The 27,734-nt window shown below is 34.2% G+C and overlaps 1 protein-coding gene across 1 annotated transcript; it reads left to right on the top strand.

Annotated features, from left to right (window-relative positions):
- Positions 1-772: 772 nt before the first annotated feature.
- On the top strand, positions 773-14,708 carry LOC110720447 (DNA replication ATP-dependent helicase/nuclease DNA2-like). The gene is made up of 34 exons (XM_021899480.1): positions 773-1,955; positions 2,485-2,649; positions 2,733-2,966; positions 3,051-3,116; positions 3,270-3,479; positions 3,616-3,666; positions 3,749-3,810; positions 4,359-4,491; positions 4,641-4,751; positions 4,860-4,956; positions 5,101-5,183; positions 5,488-5,553; positions 5,904-6,059; positions 6,170-6,225; positions 6,310-6,367; positions 6,455-6,565; positions 6,657-6,713; positions 7,869-8,003; positions 8,092-8,331; positions 9,042-9,116; positions 9,254-9,375; positions 9,463-9,535; positions 9,614-9,718; positions 9,838-10,005; positions 10,977-11,046; positions 11,127-11,278; positions 11,776-11,853; positions 11,932-12,024; positions 12,129-12,266; positions 12,360-12,399; positions 12,489-12,562; positions 12,707-12,844; positions 13,514-13,633; positions 14,284-14,708. Exons 1-34 carry the CDS (start codon positions 1,386-1,388, stop codon positions 14,440-14,442), a joined length of 4,266 nt encoding a protein of 1,421 aa, XP_021755172.1. The 5' UTR covers positions 773-1,385; the 3' UTR covers positions 14,443-14,708.
- Positions 14,709-27,734: the final 13,026 nt, after the last annotated feature.

The following is a 27,734-nucleotide window of genomic DNA, read 5'->3' as shown; positions in this document are numbered from 1 at the left end:
TATATAGTCTTCAATAATGGAGTTTTATTATGTGAAAATGTTTGTCAATCTCACATGAAAAAGGAAGAAAGAGGAAGTTGTCATCTTTATTACTCAATATGTGTAAACGCTAATTGCTTTGGATTAAAAGTCTAAACATCTACATAGTAACAAGTTTTTTATATTCTTGATTAATATTTCTACTTTACGACAATTCTCCAATCCAAATTAAAATCCTAATTCCAAATAACTTTTTTTTTATTTATGCCAAGAGTTTTACCCATATTTTGGTCATTAACTAGCCAAAGCCATCATTCACATGAGTGTCACAATGACTTCAATTTAGTTTTACCCCTTTTTCGTCTTTTCCAGTTAAATTAACATTTCCACAATCAACTTGCCCTTTTCACCACCAAAACCTCCGATCCACCATTTAACGAACCACAAGTCGCAACCACTCCGGCCACCACCCACTTAAATAATATCTTATCTCTTTGCTCATGAACCCCTCTTCAATATTCGCCCTCCTTCCTAATTTAAAGTGAACCATCACATCGTCTCTTGCATTGTCCTCTATTGCTTTTACTCCCTTAACTGCCCAGAGTCCTAAACTGCTTCTTTTGCAATCTTCCTTATTATTTCTCCTCACTCGACCTAACATATAGACCTACACCCCCTCTCCTTTTTCCTTGATTCCACCTCACTCATTGTTTATATAAGGAAATTGAAATTTTACTTGGTCTTAAAAATGCATAATGTTAGGATGGTGATTGAGTGGCCTGGTAATAGAATGGTGGTGAGATCAGCCGATCATGGAAATGGTAATTGGAAAGAAGAAAAGGTGAAAAACGTGCCTTTTAACAACGGCACTCATACGTGCTTTGCACAAGATAATCAAAAGCTAAAAGCAATGATTAATGATTGGAATCCAAACAAGATACGGAGTACCAGTCAATAAAAAATAGAAATAATCAATATGTAAAAGGTGTACTCTAATAAAATTTTCTCAACTTTTAATTAGTAATTTCTATCACCATATACTTGACAGGTTAATATATTCCGTGCATTACCACATGTACATTATAACATTACATGAAATAATTTTTAAAAACAATCAATAACTCCTTACTAAAGGAGCTTGGTTAGAAGGACAATTACGACCTAGGTTTTTTCATAATCCTCATTGCTCAATTAGTCAATCGTCTTCATTGTATCATTGCAAAAAAAAAAAAAAAAAAAGCGGGAAAACCGAAAAATCAAAACATTAAATAAACACCAAGCATCCCGCGCAAACCATTTTCTCTCTCCTCAGTAGCTAAACTGGTATTCACTGTTGAGTTCTTCCGACCGCCATAGACGACCTTAGAGAGAGAAACAGAGGTTTTTAGAGAGAGAAACATAGAAGCATGCCACCAAGGAAGAAATCAAACGCTTCATCTTCTTCAGCATCCAAAAAAACCACTCAAAACACTAACTCTCAGCCTGCTAAGTATGGTATCCAGCACTTTTTTGGCCGTCTTTCTCAAAACCCTAGTAAGAATAAATCTACTGAATCCCCTCAAAATCCTAAACCCAGTTCTAATTCCCGGATTTCGGAACAACCCAATGGATCGAAGATTGGAGATGGGTCGAATTCGGGTACAATTGGGGGAAGTAAAAATGGGGTTGTACAGCAAATTAAGGTTCAGAAGGATGTAAAGGAAGTGGGTTTAGCTGCTTCTGATCAAAACCCTAGAAATGGGTTGGAATTGAAAAGGGGTGGAAATGAAGTTTCTAAGAAAATTAGGGTTTCTAAGAATATGGGGTTATCTTCTGTTGATGATCAAAACCCTATTAATGGGTCGAAATCGGGATCTGATAATACTCCGCCTGAACATTTGTTGGTGGATTTGACTAATTCGGATGATGTTTTCGAGGTTTCCCCGGAAGTTGCAAAGTCCATGCCCAGAAAACGTTTCAAGTTTTCTCCTGGAATGGTAATTGTTCATTTGTTAGTTATCGGATTTATTGCAGCATACTAATGTGAGGTTACTTTATAATTTGATGTCTGATAATTGAAATGTTGTTGTAAATTATGTAGCTTTTGTTTGTCAAAATGCCCTTAGACATGCTGATTTTACTTCCCCACTTAATTAACTTCAATGCTTTGCAACTGTAAGCAAAGAATCATGATCAACTCGAAATGATTTTTGTGAGGCGATTGCCAAATATGTTCTCTTTGTGTGTTCTAATGTCTAAATATATGCATTTTAAAGTATTGCTGCCATTCTAAATTATATATGTCCAATTAACTAATTTGTGTCACTATATGTTTACCTTTATTATCAGTTTTGAATACCAAATTACCATTGTAATAACTAACCACTCCTTATTATGTCTGTTGTACCTTGAATAAAATGTACTTTTGGAACGGAAGTTGTAATTTTTTTGTTGCTGTTGAGAGTTATGAGAAAAGGTGTAGATTCTAGAATTCAATTGATATGTGGTGGTGTATTGATGATGTAGTTAATAAAGCAAAGTCAGGATGACAGGGAGGAGGTAACATGGAAGATTTCCCCTGTGAATGAGCGCCTTCAAGCCATTTCTAAGCTTGCTCCTGATGTGGTGAAAGCTTTAGCTGAGGCTTCAAGGCTCAATTCTTGCTCTTTCCAGCAATTGTCTGATAATGATGTAAGAATATTGATTTTAATAGTTAACACCCTCTCATCCATTTTTTAAACATTAGTCAATGCATTTAAAGTTGGAAATTTCAGAATCGGCACTGTAAGGAGGGAAAGGTTTATGAAGAACATGTCATGCCTAGAACTGAGACACTTGGAAAATCAACCTCTGTATCAAATGTTACTGTGTGTAACAAGGCAAGTAATGGTCATGCTACAAACATGAATGGCCAACATGGCAATGCGGCAGATTTGAATAATTCAGATGCTATTTGTTCTCAGAGCCCTTTTAGAACTCCACCTTCCTTGTCATATCGACATGATAAGGTAACAAGCTTTCCATGGCATTTATGTTTACCCTGAATGTTCTTCATGAGACTATCTTTATGATGGTTCATATTTCTAGCGCAGCCAAATGAAAATGCTGCAAATAAAGATAGTTTAAGAGAATGGGCGGGACTAAGGCATCACAAAAAGGTGATTTTCTTGAAGTATATCTATGGTGCCTAAAATTATGGTTCTTTTTTTTTATCTGATGTAGAAATGCACGTGGTCTTGGAGAAATTTGCATAATTTATTGAAAAGTATAGTTAGACAAACTCAGGATTATCTATACATGGCTTTTTTCAGGCCCTTCTTGAACTTCTAGATCAAGTAGAGAATGCAATTTCAGTTGAAGGGTCAGTTTTGGTTGAACACCAAGTACAAGCTTCCGGTGTTTGCAATAAAATCAGTGATGAGAGACCTGCAAAGGATAATTTTACTGTGAATAAAGTGGCAATAAAAGCACAAGAGGAGGCTAATTTGCAAACTTCTGATCCATATTTTCTTGTTTTAGAGGTATGAGTCTAACATCAAGTGCTCTATTAAGTATTAAGGGAACTGCATTTCTTCACCCTTCCCCTATCTTTGTTGTTTCCATTAAAGCCATTGTTTGAGAATTTAGTTGGTCTTTTGCATTGTTTGTTTTTGGTAGGTCAATGAGAAACGTGCTACTACGTCAGAAGGAGCTCAGTGTTCACTGAAGGTATTTTCATGATTTAATATGCTTTTATGTTTTCTACTAAATATCAAACTGTAATACATCACAATCAATGTTCTTTCTTTAGGTTCTTCGTGTGCTTAATGAGCGAAGTGGGGAAGAACAATGTGTAAATCTGTGGGATGACTGGTAAGCAAATAATTTTTGCCTTTGGGTTACAACTCTGCAGACATTTTGTCGCTTGCCTTATTTTTAATCATGTTTGTATCTGTCTGATGCCTGACGAAGTGACGAGTTGATACTTGCCATTAAGTTGTATGTAATTAAAATCTGATTCCACCTTTCTTTGTAGTTTATTATTAATACATATGTTAGTGCCAACTGATATTCTTACTTATGTTCTGAATTTTTATCGATCAATTTATTTCTCTGCTATAAGTTGACATTTGTAGTTGACAAAGGTTGACTTATATATGTCCATCTGAAGATTCAAAGCCGTGTATCAGTTGCTGATATTGTGTGATTGTTTGTGACTTGAATTTCCTTTTGTCTCCAATGTACTGATCACTCTATAATTGATATCCTTTGCACTTATCCAAGTCAGCACAGAGCTACTGTATGTGGCCATTAGCGATTCGATGATGATATATAGTTGAATTCTTAATCCTATAAGATGGAAAAAAATGCAAGTATTGTGCCTAAAATAGTTAGATGTTATTTTGTTGTTACTTATGCAGGTTCTACAGTGTGATTGAGCCTGGAGACTCCATAAGAGTTGTTGGAGAGTTTGATAACCAGGGGAATTGCAACGTAAATCATGACAATAATCTTCTCGTAATTCATCCAAATCTACTACTTTCAGGAACTCGGGTAATTTTCTTCTTTTTATTTCAAACCCATGCATTATCTTGGGCCAAACTTCTCTTTGGTTTGAATAGTAGTCTCAAGCTTTATATTTATTCAATATATTCTTTGAAAAGGATTTTATATTAGCTGTAAAGTAACTGACTTTCTTTTAGGTTGCGGGTAGTTTCAGCTGTCCTAGGCGAGCAGTTTTGGATGAGAGGTTAAAATGCGGTGAATCTTCAACTGCAGCATTAACTGGCACCTTGCTGCATCAAATCTTTCAGGTCTTGCTCCTAATATCAGTTTCTGTGTTTAGTCTTTCTATACTAAGCAAAGTTTAGGAGTAGGTTCTTTATGCACTTGTGATTTCAAGGAAACTCTGTAATTTTTAGGCTGGGCTTCTGATGGAGAGTCCCACAATAGAATCGCTTCAGGAATTTGCAAAGATTGTTCTTCAAAAGAATATCGAAGGCTTGTATGCATGTGGAGGTGAGATCTTTAAAATTTTGAGGTCCCTCCCTACTCTTTTTTCAAAGCATTGACCATATTTTTCTTCATTTTGAACATCTTGAAGAGTATATTTCATAGCTTTTGCTCATACTTAATAATACAATCTATTGGGTGGACTTGCAGTACATGAAAAAGATATGCGCGAAACCTTAAATGATGCAATTCCAAGGATATGCAATTGGATAGCACTCTTTAGAGATTCACAGGTTGAGCATTCCCTTATCACTAAGAATATTGAATTGTTAGCTCTTCAACTCTTGGGGAAGTTCCTAATCTGTAAACTGTAGTCAGAAATCCTTTTTTGTAATGCTATCTCAAAATGCATCAGCTGCTTTCGGAATATATAGGGTTCTCCATGTGTAATGAGCTCGTGCTGAAAAAAAAAATCTGGAGTTGTTTTCATCTTTCCACTGTGCTCAGACCTTGTATGGTCCATGTTTATTTGAATATCTGTTTTGGTGTTTGGCAGAAAATCCCTGATCTAGTTTTAAAATTGTTGCTGTGTTGCAGATATCTGGTGCACCTGCAGTTGATTTTGGACCCAATGATGGACCGATAAGGATGAGCATATGTGATGTAAGACATCTTTGTTGAATGTTCTCACTGTTGTTTCATCAGTTTTCTACTTTACATCTTCTCTGCAACCTGTGTAGTTATGAAACCTGGGTAAATTTTTTTTTTAAGCTGTCGTCAGTAGAATATGTTGTCAAAATTGCTTGATCAGTTTGTGGCAGACTGGCAGGTGTTTATTTTTCTTTACAACTGTTGAATCAACTATGGAACATGCGCCATTGCAGTTATTATTTTTTTTTTCTTTTTTATAATCTTGATGCTCGAGTTCTGATATTTGCAGATTTACAATGCACCTGATATGATACATGCTGTATATTGATCCTTACTTTAGAAACTTAATATTTTGTGAGCAGGTAGTTGATATAGAGGAAATGGCATGGGCACCAAAATATGGCTTGAAAGGAGTGATTGATGCTTCCCTCCGAGTACAAATTCTCTCAAATCCCAGAAAAACTAATGAAAAGATAATACCCCTGGAGTTTAAAACTGGTAAAGCAACTAGTGGCCAGGCAAGTTACCTTCTGACGAATTATAATTCTTGGAGATTTAAAACTAATTTCAATCAAAATGTATTTCCTTTATTTATTTATTTTTTTCTTGGCTGAATGATTTTTTACAGTCCCTGACAGAACACTCTGCACAGCTAATTCTATACACTCTTCTCTTGTCCGAGAGGTGGGTATTTTGCTTTTCTTTATTTGTTTAAAAAGAGTTTCGGTACGTGAGAATAAATATGCTGACATATCCTGTATTTGTAAGATATATGCAGAAGATTGATTCTGGTCTTCTATATTACCTGTTGACTGATCAGACATTGGTAAGCTTTGGAAATTTCTTTCAGTAAATATAAATTCTATACGTAGTATTTACAATCTAATTTGCAAATGCTTTAAATTTTGCAAAGGGAGCCAATGTTCGGAGATTAGACTTGATTGGACTAATCATGCGTCGCAATGAACTAGCACATAGCATCATTAAGGCTTCGAAGGTGCAACAACTGCCACCAATGCTCCAGGTATTGCAGCTACTACTGTGGAAAGAACTTTGCTAGTTCATTTGACTTTCCTTAATTTGGTAATCCATTACTTTGAATTTTAATCCTGTAGAGTCCAAACATGTGTAGAAATTGTCGCCACCTCAATGCTTGTTCCATTTATCACAAGGTAAATTTCTGACCTTTTCAGCCTGTAGACAATTAATTCCTTAATCAATTGTATTTGATGACTTCATCATTTCTTCACTTAAACCTCCGGAAATTATTTTTGTGTGTTAAATGTACATACTGGAGTGGAGTGTTCTCAGATATTACTTGTCGACAAATTTTTTGAGTATTTAGTTTTCTGTGGTCAATACTTTGTTCACTTGGGTGTTTAGATACGATTGTGACCTCTTAGCTCCTGATGATCGAGTTTTGATTTTGCTCAACATAGAGCTGTTTCATGTTCTTTCTTCCAATCTGAGTAGAAATTACTATATGGTGATTATGTTTTCAATGCCTTTTATTTTTAGTCATTTCACATGCAGGTTTTGACTATTGACATTAGATACAGATTTAGTATCTTTGAAGCCAAGCTATTCTGAATCAGGAAAACCCTGTCTAATTAGCATTTATTTACTCATTGCTGTCTTTCTTGTAAGATACTCTTGTCAGACACTAAGATCAAGTCACTTATTGTGCATACATTTGATGCTATTGACATTGTTAAAATGTTGAACATACATATCACAATGATCTCATTTTTCAGTACTTGTAGAGTTATAATAGTAAAGTATGTAAACCATGTATCCAGGGTTACGTATACTTTCTGCACAATTCTTTTCTCTCTGTCAATCCTTGTTATCTACGAAGTATAAATTAGTGTATCACTGCTTTCATTATCCACTTGTTGATTTATTTATTTATTTTTCCTGGGGCTATATCTTTTGTATGGACCATGGTACAAGTATGTATCTTTTGTATGGTATACAGGTGTTGGAACATTATCCTTCTTTAGTTGTTTGTAACTTATATCAAAGTTTCTTAAGGTCAGAATCATGTCAAAGTATCTGGTACTCGTTGGGGTAATCTGAGTAAAAACAAGGCCAAGCAAAGAATCTGAGTTGCTAAGAGATTAGATATGCTAGATGGAACCCAATGTAATGTTTGGATTTTTGTCTCATTGCCTCTAGAATTTAGTCTGATTATAGGAGTCTATATATTTATTTGGAAGGTAATGTTTGGTTCATTTAGCTTCACAAAGTAAATAAGTCACCTTTGCAGATATAACAACCAAACCTGTCAGCAACATCTATGCTAACTCTAATGCTGGATGCCTTAGGTGCATGGTGGAAGTGCTGAGAGCAGTGGGTTGGGAGAACTTTTTGAGTCACTTACTGATCATTTAACAACCACTCACAAAGTTTTCTTCAAACAATGGGATCAGTTAATTGACCTAGAAGCTAAAGAGTTGCAGGTATGTGTTGCTTATCCATAGTATTATTAGTTGGTGAGTCACTATTTATAATTCCAGAATTAATTTATGTGATTTTTATATTTTTCAGCTTCCCAAATTTGAGAGAGGAAGATCATATGACTTGAAGAGTGAAAACTTCTCTAGCTGCCTGTCTTCGATTGTTCTTGATGCCTCTGATGAGCTTCATCTACGAACATGTACCAAAGATGAACGCTTTGTTTATCGATTTGTGCACAAGGATAATCTCATTTCTAATAGGAAAGATAACCAAGATTCTAATTTGGCAGAGAATGACTTACATTCCAGTCTCCGTAGTGGTGATCGTGTGGTATGTCCCTTCATTTGTATTATTTCACAAAGATAAGAATTAACAAAATTTTGCTGCCCCAAAACATAGTTAATATTTCAAAAATATGGCTGGACTTGCTCTGGAATCATCCACATAAAATATATCCTTGAGGTTGATACAATTCAATATATGCATTTCCTAGAATTTTCCATTTCCAAAGTGTACTGAAGATTTAGGGACAGGACCGAGGGAGTACCTAGCTCACTATAAGTTAAATTCATTTTAACTCCATAGCAAATGAGTCTGGAAAAGTTTATCATTGCATTTGTTGAAAGTAGTAATGTGTTAAAGCCTGGTTTAAGCCAGATTGCTAAATTTCTCACCATTGATCAATCTGTGAAATTTTTTTCTCCTCACTTGTCTGGTTTAATGGCTCTTCCTATACCAAGCAAAGTGTATATTGTTTAGCTGTATGATACAATTCTTGTCTTCTGTGACTACATAATTCAATCTCAAGTTATTTCTTATATTAGTGGGATCTGCATTTTAATCTCTGCACCTTGTTTTGCTTGGCTATTTATAAGAGAAGGGAAGATAATTTGTCAAGGACCACAGAAAGTACTGTCCTGTTTGAATTCTTACCCTTTTCTGCAGAGCTTGCATAGCCTGACCTTTTTTAGACACAAATCATCACTTATATTTCTCCAGTAGTTGCTTGTTAACTAATATTACTTTGTATCCTTATACAGATTTTGAGCACTGAGTCCAACAATCTTGCTGTTGCAAGTGGTATTATCACAGATATCAGTCGCTCTTGTGTTTCAGTAAGGACTGACTCTGCATATTTTATTTCCTGTTTTTCATAATTTCTATTATTATTTTGTTATGAGGCATGGTCTAAATGTTTCTTATTGTGCCCCATGTTAAATGTACTCATTTGTTTTCTTCACTTTAAAATTAGGTTTCATGTTCTAAGCGCTTGCGGCTTCCAAGAAGTACTATATCTTCAATGTCACAGGATCTTTGTCAGGAGGTCTGGCGGATAGAGAAAGATGAGTTTGCTACATCCTTTGCTACCATGAGGTGACTCTCTGAAATGCTGACGCATTCTTAAGCTGTGTTAAAAACCTGGTTGTACAATTACACTAAATGTGTGCTTTTTCCCTTAAGGTTCAATCTGGTACAGCTTTTTCTGTTTAGTGCACAAAGTGATCGTTTGAGGAAGCTAATTGTGGATCTTGAGGTAGGTCTTAGTTCCATTTACAGCTTTTCAGTTTGATATAGATATTCTATGTTTTAATTCTAAAATGCTGGTCCCTAGGCTCCTAGATTTGACAGTGGGTCTATACTTAGCCAAGATCCCGCTATATCCTACATTTGGTCTGAGAAAAATTTAAATGCCGATCAACGCAGAGCAATCATCAAGGTAAAACTTTATTTTATGACCCCCCTCCCCCCTTCTTTGTTTTCCGGCATACTGGACTATTAAATGTGCTTCTGGTTGGTGTTCTCTGGTAAGTGTAATTAACCTAGTTTCTTATGTAGATACTTACAGCAAAAGATTACGCTCTTATTCTGGGAATGCCTGGGACTGGAAAAACATCCACTATGGTATATGCTGTCAAGGCTTTGTTGATGAGAGGATCATCTATTTTGCTTACATCATACACTAATTCAGCTGTTGATAATTTGCTTATCAAACTCAAAGCTCAGGTTATTTCTGTTGTAACTACATCTTGTAAAGGAAGGGAAAGAGTAAAATTATTTGCCTCAGTTTCGTGCTTCTGTGTGTATTCACTAAATCATATTGGATTATGCTAGTGTGTGTGTGTGTGTGTGTATTTGGGAGCTGGACTATGTTCCATTTTAAAGGTTGCATCACATTTCTTCTGTATCATAATGAGGGAGTTGCCCTTAGGTCTTGAACTTAATGATAATTTCACGTTTTCACCTTATCATGTATGTCCAGCTATTGAGAAAACTCCATTTGTGCTGTAGATATTTTTTGTTTCCCCCGTCATTTCTTGTTATTATGAATTAACATATTGGCACTTTGGCAGAGTCTGGGATCAGATATGAAGTTTTGTCCTTTTAAGTCTTGAGTTATGATCACAGTTTGAGCCACAAAATTTAAGCTTGGCATATGTTGGATTGAATTCAAGCCTTTTCCCAGTATAAGGATCCTTTAAATCATACACAAAACCTTTATATAGGTGACCCACATGGATTTCGAGCTAGATGTCATTATATACGCAGCTATAATATATATGAGACGAACCAAGCTCAAATTGTTTAGGAATGGCTTGGTTCTTGCACATCTTGCTTATCAACTTTGGTTGGATTTTGATGTCATCAAGGTCTCTGAAGATATTTTCTGTGGTATAATGCGGGATCTCATGAGTCACACTGTTTGAACTCCTATAAATTCTGCAGCAGTTTATTGCTTGTTTTTGCTGGGTCTTGTCTGATACATAGCATATTCATAATGTAACTAGTTATATGGTCTTTACTAGTTATATGATCACCTTAAGCACTTATCTTTTATGTACAATCAAAATCAGCTATTACTGGAAGTACAGCTCCATATAAAAAAGTCTCCATTATGTGGCCATGCTTCTAGTATACTCCGCAGTTTATTTTTTAAAAAATTATTTTTTAACCCTAACTGAAGGTGGATTTCTCAGGAAATAGACTTTTTACGTATTGGGCGAAGTGAAGCTGTGCACAAAGAAGTTCAAGGGCATTGTCTGTCAGGTTTTTGCTTTAGTCCTAAATTATTTTGTAAAGATGACTTCAATTTCAGGAGGATAATTTCTGAATCTATTTTCTGACAGACATGGACATTCACAGTGTGGATGAAATCAAATTGAAGCTGGATCGAGTCAAAGTTGTTGCGGTTACCTGTTTAGGGATAACCAGTCCCTTGCTTGCAAATAAAAAATTTGATGTCTGCATAATCGATGAAGCTGGACAGACTAGCTTGCCGGTATGTGCTGCTGGTTTTACCATGTATCATAGCTTGCTCTTAAAGAAGACTAAATTGATTTTTATTAAGTATTTTTTATTAATATGTTATATAAATTCTACTTTGAACCAAAACTCTAAACCATGATACTTATGCTGCTGTTTATGAGAATATAAATCAAATGTTACCTTTATTATAAATTTCCTATTTAATATGAAGTATGCAGAAGAAGGCAGTATGGGAGGTTTTTTTTTTTTTTTTCCTCTTTGGTGGGAAAGGGCCAAAGGGGGTAGGGAATAGGAAACTGAAGGTTAAAATTCGTAAAATCAACTGCTTTTGATGCCTTGCTGAGGCTCAGGGTAGATTAGCACATTTCTATGCGTAAATTGCCACTTAGAGTTTTCTGGAATTTTTAATCATGGAAAGAAGAGGATCTCTGTCCTTGGGTTGCATTTTGAGTAAAATAAACTGGTAATGCAGAATAAAAGCTGTTTTCACTAACTTTTTTATGATATTAGGTATCATTAGGGCCATTGATGTTTTCATCCAAGTTTGTCCTTGTTGGGGATCATTATCAGTTGCCACCATTAGTGAAGGTATGCACTATTTGACTCTCAATTCAGCTGTTTCAGTTTTCCCTCTCAGAAGGCCTGAATTACTTTGAATGTTTATAGAGTGCAGAGGCTCGAGAAAATGGAATGTCAGTAAGTTTGTTTCGTAGGCTATCAGAAGGACATCCTCAAGCAATATCAGCATTGCAAAGTCAGGTCAATCTTTGAATTTTGAGTGAAATGTGCTCACATGTCTGTAGATTCCTGACGTATCAGTGTATCACCAACAATACTGAATTTGTACATGTTCCTGTGTATAGTATCGTATGTGTGCAGGTGTCATGAAACTGTCAAATGCCCTTATATATGGCGAAAAACTGCGTTGTGGTTCTCCAGATGTGGAAAATGCAAAGCTTAAGTTATCAAATAAAGGTCCCATGTCCCCATGGTTGAAAGAGGTATTGATTTGTAATATTTTTTTGGGTTATCTACATATTATTATTAATCATTAACATTCTCACTGCAATTGCGGTTTTTGCTGATAATAACAGGTTTTAGATGCAGACAAACCAGTAATATTTATTAACACAGGTCTGCTACTCTGCTGAATATATATTCTAGTTTCAGTTTTATACTGATGATGTGTCCTATATCTTACAAAATGAGCTTTCATTTGATAGATATTTTACCTGCTTTGGAGACAAAGGATAAGAAGACTGTAAATAACCCAATTGAAGCTTATCTTGTAGCAGAGGTAAGGAGTTTTAGGGTATCTTCCTACCCAATCATTTGTTAAACAATCAAAATTTTGTTAGTTGTCTGGCTGTCTTCAGCGGCAAATTTCCGTTTTTGCAAGTTAGGGATTCTTAATTTTCTAATTTTCAAGTATTTATTATAGATCACAGAGGTATTAACTAATCATGGAGTTGAAAAGGAGGAAATTGGGATCATTACACCTTACAACTCCCAAGCAACTCTAATCCGTCATGTTCTAAATATGGAAGCTGTTGAGGTCCACACAATTGACAAATACCAGGTTACAAATCCTATATGCTTTTGGATATCTATATAATTATGACTTATTGAAATGCCTTCAATTGTCTTAAGTTGCTTACTTTTTTTGAGTTTGGACAAAGAATAATTGAATGTGCATCGCCAAGTAGCAGAAGATGAAGCAACAGCCATCAATTACGTGTAATAGATAGTTATGAAGTTGAAGAAGTCTCATCTTAGGCCTTGTTACTCAGATTTTTTATTGAACCTCAAGTATTTGAACCAAAATCACAGTTATACTTAAAAATAGCTCAGTCCAACACTTAAACTTGCACCTGTCTTTAACGCAAGTAGTCAAGTTTGAGTTGCATGTTCTTTTCCTATATGTCCGCAGTTCATAAGAACATTTAATCATATAGATGAATTTCTGTTTAAGAAAAGGACTTTATCATGTTCTTGGGTTGCTGCTCCAGTCTAGGCCTTCTTTAAAACTTATTACTAAAGTGCTTTTGTTCATTCTAAGATTTGTTGCATGAACAATACTTGATGAAAACTTGCAAGGCTGTTAACCGTTATTTTAATGTATTTTATCAGTTGATTGGCAGCTTCTTGAATTATTCTGGCTTATCAATTTCATCAAGGAGTTTAATGATTAGCTATTAGTAAGCCACATTAAAATTTGATTTCTTATACTTTCTTATTCGTTTGTTAGGGAAGAGATAAGGATTGCATAATATTGTCCTTTGTTCGGTCATCTCAAAATCCAAGGAACTGCTCATCTACACTACTTGATGATTGGCATAGAATCAACGTGGCTTTGACACGTGCTAAGGTTTGTCTTCTGTGGTCTAATCCTTGATATCCTGTTGTATGACCTGTTGATTTCATCTGAGATTGTAGAGAAACATCCATTGAATATCTGGTAATTATACATTTATATCACTCTTGTTTTGTTCACCAGTATCTAACGAGAGTACTGCCATTAAGTGAGTGAATAACAGTAGTTTGTTTTTAAATGGACATAATGAGATCAGTAGAAGATAACGAAACTTATTCCTTGGGCATCCAAGTGACTAGCTATTGCATCGAAAACACCAACACAACCTAAGGGAGTAGCACTGCCCATTAAAGAATCAAGATAGATGCAAAGGCCGTCATAAATGCTCTAAACTACATTAACTACATTAAAATGTACCCTGATATGCAGGTAAACAATGTTAGAAAATACACTTAACAGTGAAAGATATTGCGTAGGCATTTGGCAGGTGAACTTATCTTACCTGGACTTTAACCTCAAGTACATGGTCAAATATCTGATTTCAACACAATTTTGTGCTTATACTACATTATACAGGGGTTTCTGGTTCATACAGACTTCAAAACCCAAGCCTTTGGCAATGCCAGCCAACCTTCAAGCTCGTGATGTGCCATCTTATTCATAGAACTCATATCCTGAAATTATCAATGTTTGTGTTTGTGCAGAAGAAGCTAATAATGGTGGGTTCGTGCAAAACTCTTTCAACAGTTCCACTTCTAAAGCTTCTCATTGAGAAAGTTGAGGAACAGTCAGGGATTTTTTGTATCACCAGGAAGGATTTCGAGCCCAAGACAGAGTTGAAGCGATGCTCTCACATTAGATGAGTGTACATATTTAAGCACACGCGCAATCATGCATGTATCAATTTTGACAGGTTATTGAAATTTCCAATTTTTTAATATGAATTTTGGAATTCTGTATAGAGACCCTCCAGTCCCAGATTTTGTATCATATAAGGAATTGGGAAGAGGAGCGGTGTTTTGTAACAAAAAAAATTTGTGATAGTAATTAGGAAATGACGGTCAAGTTGAAACACAACTGTTAATTTTTGGAAGGGAAATAAATGAAAATGCATTTTTTTTGCTATGAACTTCCTACTTTAAACTTTGTTTGCATTTTTACCAAAGTAAACTTCATAAAGACAGGAAGAACAAAATCTGCTGCAACATAATCCTTTTTTTCAGGATCTTAAACTTCATGGTGACAAAAATCCAAAGATCAAGATGCCAGATTTCAGAAATGACAGAAGCTTATTTAAACATTGCTAGTTTAAGATCTAATCATTCAAATGTCATTGTGTTTTACCTCATTTTAAGATCCCCCAATACTCAAATGGCTCACATTTTTTGTACAAACATAACAGTGGTAAACTTCTGAGGCTCTGAGTGATGCTCAATCAGGAGTAAGTGACTTGTGTTTACAAGTTACTCATGCTTAATGTAGTCATAGTTCGAGCTTGTCTCTATAAAGGTATCTGATAAAACTGGAACGACACATGGCCTAAACCTCTAGTAAGTAACGACATAACTTAACGGAACATCATTAATCTTGTACCATTGCATAAACTTCAATTATTTATTCCTCATTAGAAAATACACATGTACACGACTATAATCCTGGACTACTATGAACAATTTACCTACTTGTATTAAAAAAAATGTCATCTTCATTGATTTATGCATACTATTAAATTTGATTTTACATAAAGATTGCTGCAAAGTTAGCATGTCTTGTTCTTCCGACCTATACATTATTACATTCCTCTTTGATTTAATAATATGGGATGAGATCCAAGAGAGTGCAGTAAGATAGTGGATTCTTCTTGGGAATATGGAAAACCAAAGTTCCCTTTTACTACCCACTCTTGGAATTACATTTTGATGCCTTTGGTTTATTCCACTTTTATGTTAGTATTCTGTACAAAAAAATTAAAGTTTATGTCTTTGTCCTTTTTACTTGTTTTTTTACATTATTACTATAATCAATCAAACACCACAAGAATCAAACACCACTATTCAATACTTTAATTAACTAATCTAATTATATTGCTGCAGAGTACTTGTTGGCAGGGCTCCCGAATGGTTGAAATTCTTGCATAGTGTTTAAAAACTACCTATTGCATGAGACGTAACAAACAATATCTGGACTTTGTGTAATTTTGTTGTAATTTGCTTTTGTAAAAAAAAAAAAAAAAAAAAAAAAAAAAAAAAAAAAAAAAAAACAAACAATATCTCATGTACTCGTATGTATATGCAATATACCTCGCATATGTTTTTTGAAGAAATGAAGAGAGTATATAATTAGCCTTGAGATGTTTATGATAGAGTATAAAACATATTCCTGGGTCTCAACCATCAGCTTAAGTTTTTGGTTGAGATGGTCTTCTAACATGGTATCGGAGTCAGCGTGACACAAAGGTCACGGGTTCGAATCTCATCCGCCCCTCCTTCAAAGTGGAATTAATTCGCACCAGGTATGGGGCGGGCCACCATTAGCTTAAGTTTACTTAACAGTTGATTAGCAATTGACTTGATAGTTGATCTTGCTGACTAAGACTGACACCTTTCATCCAATCAACGTGGAATTTTGAAAATTAGTCTTAGAAACGTTGGATTGAGTCATAGTTAGCTGTATTTTCTGAGATCAATCTTTGTGTTAATTTTTTTTTGTTTGGAGACGATCAATTTATGACTTTAAGCGATAAGCATTGCGGGAGCTGTTTTGGACCGTTTGGTATCTTACTTAGGCATGCTTGACAAGTCCTCTTTCAACCACGCACCATGCATGGACATACAATAGACAAACAGTGTGTATAATGTCTATAGTCTATAGTCTTTACATATGTGGCTTTGTTGTCGATTTCGATTGTCGATTGTTATTGATTGATGGTACTAATATAAAAACATGATATCAAATTTCCACTTATGGGAATATGGCTTGGAATGATTGATTGATTAATCTATCTCTACTTATCAGAACATCTATGACTCAATTTGTACTTGTATTATCTTGATTTTACGACTAAGTTAAGCCTTGTAAAACAACACATGTGAGCATTATCCCATGTTGAGAATACACAATATCTATCTTCATAATGTGATACAAGTATAATTTTAAGATAAAATTCCTAAGTTTTGTAAAATGAACTCTCTCTTATTAACATAATCATTCTTACCAGTAAATCAATTCTAAATAACATGTTAAACATCGATGAAAAGTCATTAATTATATAATATAATGCTATACATGGTCCAATAGAACAACTCCTCACACCTTTTGGTAACAACTCTAGAGGTTGAGAAGTTTCCATTGAACTTCATCTATTGGTCACAAAGGTAATTCATAATACAAGTATTAATCACAACTTATAAGAACTTTTTTTTTTGGCATATTATTGTCATATGAAAATGACATAAATAGTGTACGTAAGTTGATGATACAATTTTCCAACATGCAATTGACGGGCCTAGATGTACATATTGCAATTTGCATGCTACTAGGAAAGTGAGGGGATGTTATTGAAAGATTAGCTTGTCACTTTTAGAGTTGTCCTTGAGCACCAAGCAAAAAATGTTGACGTTTTGGCAGAAAATGTTAAAAATAGGAGTCCCTCATGTCCCTATACATCACATAATTTTTTATTTTTTTTTTTTATTTTTGACAACAGCAGAAGACACAGCAAATACAAAAAGAAAAAGGAACTTAAAAAACATCAAAAGGAATAGAGTTAGCAAACGTTGAACTAGTCTGTCGGCACTGATTTGCAAGCTGATGGGAGCGATTAACTTCTTCTCTACTAACTTTGAGGAAGACGCATTGTTGAAAAAGTTGTCCTATCCTTCTGATTTCTTTAATTATCCAAAAGAGATCCATGGATAAGGTCCCTGCTTTTCCCAGTGAGAGGATAATCATGGTAGAGTCAGTATAAATTTTAACGGATGTATATCCATTATCTCTTGCCCCAGCCCATAGCTGACAAACAAGCCAAACCCTCAGCTTGAAGAGCCGAGGAAGCAATTCCAGAAGATCCCCCCGAATCTCTCTCTCTCTCTCTGATCAGAAAGAGTAATAGTCCAACCTGTACCATATAACTTTGCTTGGTGCACTAATTAAGATAGAATTTCTTATATAAATTATTCGGATCCTTTCTATCATCACAAGTCGAGTTATAGTCATATTGATAGTGTAATAATTCTATATCATGTATATATGATTTGCCAATGCTGACAAATTATACTTTATATTCCAATGAAGAACGACTTTGATCCACACAAAAAGTTAGTATGACTTTAAACTTGTAAATAGGTATAGTACTCCTTACAATATTTTTTTTTTTGGATTAACATTCTTTTATGTCCCTTAGCTATGGCAACCCTTAAGTACTTAGTAACGTTTTGTTACTCTACATTTAATGCGCTTGGCGGAGCGAGATCACATGATCATCATCACTCTCATTAGTAAAGATGTGCTTGATTCTTGTTCTAGTCTCCTTTTACTAATGGTTAATCAAATATCTTAAAAAGATGTTCATTACTTATATATATACTTCTTCTGCTCTTAAAATTTTTTGATTCACCTGTTCATCTAGGGCGTCTTAGAAAGCTCAACATATTATACTATAACTACTACTATAATACATTGTTATACTCCGTAATATATATATATATACACATACACTTACTAGTCATGTTCGTTTGGCATTATTGTGGTTTTCTGTTTTTTAAAACCATATAATATATGTCACATAATGAGTCAAAAATTATTCAAACTTATTAAAATCATAATAATTTTGAAAACTGATAACAGAAAAGTGGAAACACCTTTTTCTTATTTCCTGTTTTTGGTTTTTAGTTTTAAAAAAAAAAAATGAAACTGAAAACAAAAAATGATGCCATACAAGTATTATCTTACACAACGATTTTTTTGCACGCCACTATGTCCAATTTTTCGTGTCTATTATTATTATTATTATTATTGAGTAATTTGTAGACCTCTAGTATAGTTTTATGTAGCCTTTGCCAGTTTTTTCGTGTCCATTTTTGTTATTGGGTAATTTTTCCCCTCTAGTTATGTAGCCTCGATAAACTAGCTTACTAAAAATGACAATGATTCTTATCACAAAGAACAAACAAGTAAAAGATGTGTAATCTCAATCAATAACTATCTAGTCCTAATTAATTATTTCTATTATATAGTAATGAATGATCTATTTATTTCAAAGACTAGTACTTAATGGTTAAAAAGATGGTCGTCATGCCATAGAAAACGACATATAAATGGGACAAAAAGCTTGAAAGTAATGGTATCAATGGAACAATAAACAAAATAAAAGGGCAATTATTTCTTGAAATGCATGTCACCAACAAATTGTTGCCAAAATCAAAACAATTTCGATTTTATATGTAATCATACTAATCAACCAAATTAAAACATGTGGTGATCATAAAAACTCTTGCTATCAATTTTAAGAATCAATCATCAAATCCTTAGCTTTTTGTATGTGGTCCTATCATTATTGTGATTTTGAGTGTTTAACCCTAGTTTTAATCTTAAAACACCTTCCTTATAATTATTAAGTCTACATATAAATACTACAGTAACAAAAAAACCTCATTATAATTTAATTCCATTTTTGTAGAGATGAAACACTTAAACTGTATCAGTTTATTATATTTATTAATAATTATTAAAGATTTATATAGCCGAAAATATGCATTAATTAGCATGGAAATGAGAATACATGTTTAGTTTTTACAATTACTAAAGCTAATTTTAGTAGCTTTGTAACAATAAGAAAAGTACCTCAAAATTAAGATTAATACCTAATGTTTCCCTTTACTTTACTTTGCCAAACACTAAAAAAGTTAGCAATGTCTTGCCCATCATTTATAAAGAAAAGCATTATTGATATTTCATCATAAACCAAATTCTTTTATATACTCCGGTGCTTCTTACATTTGATTTCCACTATAAATTTGAAGCTAGCAAGAATAAATTTTAGAGCTACTTTTTGTTCAATTAGAAAGCCGCTCCAATATGATCTTCCCAAAAGCGTAAATTACCATTATTAAAAGTAGCTAGTTGCCTTAGGTTTTTTACCTAATCATCTCAAGATTCACCTTGAATGTACAATGGAATCTTTACGGCATGTATATGACGAGGTAATGGTTATGCCTGGTTCTTAACTCGAACAATTTAGGTTTTCCACTTTCAAAAAAAGCCTAACTAGACTCAATAATATAACTTGAATTTAACTAAAAACAAACGAAATTGGTTATAATTTTCAACACACTTAAATAATGAGATACTCAAACCCGACCTGAAACATAAAAGAGCTAGTTAGGCTAATATTAGAAATCTCAACTTGGAGTTAATCCATTTAGTCCGTCAAACTTTTTAATTCAGGTTCATATCAACCTAACCTAGCCTATTTAACATGCTTAAATAAAACTCCATTTTCCCTTTATTTTTTTAAGTGTCCTATTTTGATTAACATTTATGTCAAATGCGAGACATTGATCAATGATATACTCAGAGGGGGGACCTTCCATCGGGGCCATTCGGGGCCTGGCCCCCCGTAAATTATTGTAATTAATTAGTTGATGAACTAAAATAACCTATATTTACTTATAAAATTTTTGGACATAATAATACTTTTGAGGAAAAGATTAAATATTTAAATTTCGACTCCTCTAATGTTTTCACTCAAGATCCGCCACTGAATATACTTCATATTTAATTATATCCAATCAACATTTTCACCCAAAATAGTGAATTGCAAAAATAGAGTACCACTAATGTGCATGACTTTTACAAGAACAAAAGACAAAAATAACAAATTCATCAACAGAGTAAGAAACTGGAAATTATAAAGAGTAATCATTTGCTTTCATAATTAAGAACACTCGAGACCCAAGGAAGAATAATTTGAAACATAAGATAGGATAAAACCGCCTATTCAAATAGGTTATTTTGTTACCAATTAGTTTTAAGATGAAATCTATTTTACGTTTGTATATATTTTAATTCTAATCGTTATTTCACTTTTTATTAATAATAGCTGTGGCGCAAGTCCATCCAATTATTATATATTTGTCGGCCACTAAAAATTTCTTTTAGGTAATCAATTATTAATAAAATGATTGACAAAACACTTTACAAATACAATAACCTCAACAACAAAGGACACTCGATCTGCAACTTACACTCTAGTAGAGCCACTAAGGGCTTGTTCTCTTCTTGAAATTCAGTTCAGTTCAGCTCAGCTCAGTTCACTTCAATTTATTTCAGCTCTTAATTTATGTCTAATGATATTGCTAATAATATAAAGCCAAATTTCATTCTTTTAAGCTCTTATTACAACGACGACGACGACAACAACAACGACAATAATAATAATAATAATAATAATAATAATAATAATAATAATAATAATAATAATAATAATAATAATAATCAATAAGTAATAAATAATAATAATAATCAATAAATAATAATAATAATAATAATAATAACAATAATAATTGAAATAAAAAAACTAATAATAATAATCAACAAATAATAATAATAATAATCAATAAATAATAATAATAATAATAATAATAATAATAATAACAATAATAATAATAATACTAATAATAATAATCAATAAATAATAATAATAATAATAATAATCAATAATCAATAATTAATAATAATAATAATATTAATAATAATAATAATAATAATAATGATACAATTTATTGTTCAAATGGTTCTATAGTATATTTTTAATATATTTTCCATAAAAATTATAATTATATAGTATATTTTTCGTAAATATTTTAATATGTACATTTGTATATACACATATGTATAGTAATAAATAATCAAAGATCACTAATCCATAATTAAAAATCACTAATTAATAAGTTCAGTTCAGTTCAGTTCAGTTCAGCTGAGTTCAGTCAATCGGAACATGCCCTAACTTTAATGACAACTTTACCAACATATCCGCTTATGAGTTGATGATGATCTATACCATTTTATAAGGGTAATTTTGTTCATAGCCGCTTATAAAGCTAATAGTTTGGCTAGCAATTTTTTGTCTTTTAATTTGAACTTATTAGTGAACAATATCATGTAAATTATTTATTAAATGGAAAGATTTTCCTTATATTGGTGGTTTAATAAATACAAGAAAGATTTATGGACATCAAATCAAAACAAACAGATTTTTGTGGTTTAATTACAATATGTTAGTTACGTCTACAAACAAAGAGAGAAAATCTAAGCAGTTGACATAATACTTCTAAAACATAATCGGAAAAAGCCTTAAAAATAGGCTCGAATGTAGAATCATAGGTGTGTTATCACTTTATTTGTGTGGAGCAAACATACTCCAAGCATATTGTAACAATTGAAAGAAGAAAAAAAAAAAACAATCAAGCATTATGATATATATTGAATGTTGACACCACTAGTATGTATGATGTATGTTGCTATCCCTAGAGTGGGAAACACCTTACTGAAATGGGTGGGCAAATGCCACATGGGATCACTTCAACTTTGGCAAGATCTTTGTTTAATGGCCTGGAAAGCCTCAAAACTTGAAAGGGACTTTTGCTTGCATTCTAAACTAACAAATCCAAATTGGAGCGCTTTCCCTAAACAAGGTTAGGAATTCGCATAATTCCCTAAATGCAGCCACTCTTTTATATATTCCCACTTTACCGTCCACGTCACCGGTTCAGTTGGAATTTTTTTTGACCAGTTTTTTTACAAAACCGCTACTTCAAGTAGCGATGTATTGAAGAAAACCGCTACTTGAAGTAGCGGTATACTCAATAAAAACCGCTACTTCAAGTGGCGGTTTATTAAGTGAAAACAATTCACAACAAAAACCGCTACTTGAAGTAGCGGTTTTGTTTTTAGAAACCGCTACTTGAAGTAGCGGTTTTCCCTGGACCGGAAAAAAAAAAACCCGGTTTTTTTACCCAATGCTTACGTGGACGGTAGATTGGGAAAATGTAAAGAAGTGGCTGTAATTTGGGAATTGAGGTTTTTCTTGACATTATTTTGGGAAAGAGCTCTCCAAATTGCTCACTTTCTTTTTTCCTCCATTTTTCTTTCTTTTTGGTATATGGTCCATTTAGGGAATAGGGGGATCGTTTTACTTTGGTGGATTTTATTGCGGAAAATAATAGAGTTGTCAATTCGGGTAAACGGGTCGGGTTTTGGTCAAGTAAGAGTGGGTCGGGTTAACTCGGGTCGAGTCAATTCGAATTAATTCCATAACCTATGCGGGTCAGGTTTGGGTTGGGTCATGCTTGAGTCGGGTCATACTTCTTATCGGATTTGGGTCAGGTTTAGGTCGGGTTAATAACAGGTCGGGTAAACAATAGGTCGGGTTTAATTCGGGTTTTCATGGGTTAAAACTGGTTAGGGTAATTCTCGAGTTCGAGTCGAGTTCGGTTCAAGTCAATAATTTGCGGGTTAGAATCAGGTCGGGTCATTCTTGGGTTTGAGTCGGGTTTGGTTGAAGTCAATAATTTGGGTGTTATAATCAGGTCGGGTCATTTTCAAGTCGAGTCAGTCTCAGGTTCAAGTCGGGTTCGGTTCAAGTCAATAATTTGCGGGTTATAATCAGGTTGGGTCATTTCCCAGTCGGGTCATTCTCGGATTCAAGTCGGATTATGTTCAAGTCATAATTTGCAGGTTACAATCAGGTCGGGTCATTTCCAAGTCAGGTCATATTCGGGTTCAACTAACTATAAATAGATAACTATCATTTTTATCAAGCTAATTATTTCCTTTAACTATAATATATATGGAAATGTACTAGGGAATTATAGTCTATAATTTAGGAAGATAATTCTAGGGGATAAATCTCAGGGTCATATAATGCCGTTTGGAACCATATATGATCATTATATCTTGTCATGAATGTTCGTGGTAGGCTTGAGTTAATGAAATCAGTGCAAGTTATAAATCAGTAAATTGGTTGTTCGTTTAAGGCAAATTGGATGGTTCAACCCACCTAATTGGATTCCCGGAGGGTATTAGGGACCATGGTAAACATTTCGGCAATTTTTATTTTCGGGCGGAAAAAAAGTAAAAAAAATTAAAAAATTGAAGTCTAATATTCACCATTTTTGAGTAATTTTGGAGGTTTCGAGACCCGGTGTTGAAAAGTATTGAAATTTTAGGGAATACATCTCGGGGCCATATAATGTTATTTGGAACCATATATGATCATTATTTGTTGTCATAAGTGTTAGTGGTAAGGTTGAGTTAATGAAATCGGTGCAAGTTGTAAACTGGTAAATTGGTCATTTAAAGGCAAATTGTATAGTTCAACCCATCGAATTGGACTCTCGGAGGGTATATAGTAGGGACCACGGTAAACATTTCGGCAATTTTTATTTTCCGGGCGAAAATAAGTCTAAAAATTCCAAAATTAAAGGCTAATATCCACGCTTTTTGAGAAATTGGAGGTTTCGGGGCCCGGCGTCAAAAAGCCTTGAGATTTTAGGAGATACATCTCGGGGTCATATAATGTCGTTTGGAACCATATGTGATCATTATATGTTGTCTTAAATGTTCGTGGTAGACTTGAGTTAATAAAATCGGTGCAAGTTATAAACTGGTAAACTGGCTGTTTAAAGACGAATTAGATGGTTTCACCCACTCAATTGGACTCCTGGAGGGTATTAGGGACTATGTTAAACATTTCGACAATTTTTATTTCAGGGCGAAAAAAGTCATAAATTTCGAAAATTCAAACCTAATATCCACGTTTTTTGTGAAATTTCGAAGGTTTCGGGGCCCAGTGTCGAAAAGATTTGAGATATTAGGGAATGCATCTCCGGGTCATATAATGTCGTTTGGAACCATATATGCTAATTATTTGTTGTCATAAATGGTCGTGGTAGACTTGAGTTAATGAAGTCGGTGCAAGTTGTAAACCGGTAAATTGGCCTTTTAAAGTCAAATTGGATGGTTCCACCCACCCAATTAGACTCCCGGAGGCTATTATAGATCATGATAAACATTTCGGCAATTTTTATTTTCTGGCGAAAAAAAGTCATAAAATTCAAAAATTGAACGCTACTCGTAATATCCATCTTTTTGAGAAATTTGGGAGTTTTCGAGGCCCGGTGTATAGAAGTCTCGAAATTCTATGAAATACATCTCGGGGTCATATAATGTCTTGGAACCATATGTGATCATTATTTTTGTCATAAATGTTCGTGGTAGGCTAGAGTTAATGAAATCAGTGCAAGTCGTTAACCGGTAAATTGGTCGTTTAAAGGCAAATTGGATGGTTCCACCCACCCAATTGGACTATCGAAGGATATTAAGGATCATGGTAAACAATTCGGTAATTTTTAAATTCGGCAAAAAAAAAAGTCAAAAATTCCAAAATTGAAGGCTAATATCCACGTTTTTTGAGAATTTTTTTAGGTTTCGGGACCCGGTGCCGAAAAGCTTTGAGATTATAGGGGATACATCTCGGGCTCATATTATACTGTTTTAAACCATAAATGATCATTATATGTTGTCATAAATGTTCATGGTAGGCTTGAGTTAATGCAATCGGTGCAAGTTGTAAACTGGTAAATTCGCCATTTAAAGGAAAATTGGATGGTTCCATCCACCTAATTGGACTCCTGGAGGGTATTAGGGACCATGGTAAATATTTCGACAATTTTTAATTACAAGTGAAAAAAGTCAAAAAATTCCAAAATTTAAGGCTAATGTACACGTTTTTTGAGAAATTTTGGAGGTTTCGAGGCCCGATGTCGAAAATACTTGAGATTTTAGGGAATACATCTCAGGATTATATAATGTTGATTGGAACCATATATGATCATTATATGTTGTCATAGTTAGGTTTGAGTTAATGAAATCAATACAAGTTGTAAAACGGTAAATTGGTTGTTTAAAGGCAAATTGGATGGTTCCACCCATCCAATTGAACTCTCGGAGGGTATTAGGGACCAGGGTAAACCTTTTAACAATTTTTATTTACGGTCGAAAAAAAGTCAAAAAATTCCAAAATTGAAGGCTAATATTTACGCTTTTTGAAAATTTTTGAAGGTTTCGAGGCGCGATGTCGAAAAGGGTTGAGATATTAGGGGATAAATCCCGGGGTAATATTATGCCGTTTGGAACCATATATGATCATTATATGTTGTCATAAATGTTCGTGGTAAGCTTGAGTTAATTAAATCGGTGCAAGATGTAAACCGGTAAATTGGTTGTTTAAAGGCAAATTAGATGATTCCACCCCCACCCAATTGGACCCCCGAAGGGTATCAGGGACCATAATAAACATTTTGTCAATTTTTATTCACGAGTGAAAAAAGTCGAAAAATTCCAAAATCGAAGGCTAAAATCCACGCTTTTTGAGAAATTTTGGAGGTTTCGGGGGCTGTTGTCGAAAGCCTTGATATTTTTGGGATACATCTCGAAGTCATATAATGTCGTTTGGAACCATATATGATCATTATATGTTGTCATAAATGTTTGTGGTAGGCTTGAGTTAATGAAATTGGCGCAAGTTGTAAACCGGTAAATTGGCCGTTTAAAGGCAAATTGGATGGTTCCACCCACCCAATTGGAATCTCGGAGGATATGGGAGACCATGGTAAACATTTTGACAATTTTTATATACGGGCGAAAAAAGTCAAAAAATTCAAAATTTATCCACGCTTTTTGAAAATATTTGGAGTCTTCGGGACCCGGATTCGAAAAGTCTTGAAATTCTAGAGAATACATCTATGGGTCATATAATGTCGTTTGGAACCATATATGATCATTATTTGTTGTCATAAATGTTCGTGGTAGGCTTGAATTAATGAAATCGATGCAAGTTGTAAACCGGTAAATTGGTCGTTTGAAGGCAAATTGGATGGTTTCACCCATCCAATTGGACTCCCGGAGGATATTAGGGACCATGGTAAACATTTCGTCAATTTTTATATCCGGGCGAAAAAAAAGTAAAAAAATTCCAAAATTGAAGGTTAATATCCACGCTTTTTGAGAAATTTCGATTGTTTCGGGGCCGGTATCAAAAAACATTGAGATTTTAGGGGATACATCTCGGGGTCATATAATGCCGTTTGGAACCATAAATGATCATTATATGTTATCATAAATGTTCGTGGTAGGCTTGAGTTAATGAAATAGGTCCAAGTTGTAAACTGGTCGTTTAAAGACAAATTGGATGGTTCCACCCATCCGATTGGACTCACGGAGGGTATTAGGGACCATGGTAAACATTTCGAAAATTTTTATTTACGGGTGAAAAAAAGTCAAAAAATTCCAAAATTAAAGGCTAATATCCACGCTTTTTGAGAAATTTCGGAGGTTTCGGGTATAACTTTTAATTCGGGTAAACGGGTCGGGTTTAGGTCGATAAGAGTGGGTCGGGTCAATTCGGATTAATTCCATAAACTATGCGGGTCGGGTTTGGGTTGGGTCATGCTTGAGTCGGGTCACGCTTCTTATCGGGTTTGGATCGGGTTACATTCGGGTCGGGTGAACAATAGGTCGGGTTTAATTCGGGTTTTCACGGGTTAAAACGGGTTAGGGTAATTCTCGGGTCAATCGGGTCATTTTCAAGTCGGGTTAGTCTCGGGTTCAAGTCGGGTTCAGTTCAAATCAATAATTTGCGGGTTATAATCAGGTTGGGTCATTTTCAAGTTGGTCATTCTCAGATTCAAGTCGGGTTATGTTCAAGTCAATAATTTGCAGGTTACAATCAGGTCGGGTCATTTCCAAGTTAGATCATATTCGGGTTCAACTAACTATAAATAGATAATTATCATTTTTGTCAAGCTAATTATTTCCTTTGACTATAATATATGTGACAATATACTAGGGAACTATGGTCTATAGTCTATAATTTAGGAAGATAATTATCTCCTTTGACTATACAACAAATATATTACTATATTTAATTCTTAAATTTGAGGATGATGCTCCTTTCTTTTGCTGGCCTGGACCGACTTGGTCTCCCTAAACAAAATGATTTGATCAACAATAATAAGGTGGTCTAAATTGCAGTTAAGGTGATTTGAAATCGGGTCAGGAACAATTTGGGTTGAATTTAGGCCGGGTCAATAACAAG

Source organism: Chenopodium quinoa, unplaced genomic scaffold (assembly GCF_001683475.1).
Source record: "Chenopodium quinoa cultivar QQ74 unplaced genomic scaffold, ASM168347v1, whole genome shotgun sequence".
NCBI lineage: Eukaryota > Viridiplantae > Streptophyta > Magnoliopsida > Caryophyllales > Amaranthaceae > Chenopodium > Chenopodium quinoa.
The sequence above is the reverse complement of the archived record's forward strand: the minus strand, read 5'-3'. Positions and strand labels throughout refer to the sequence as shown.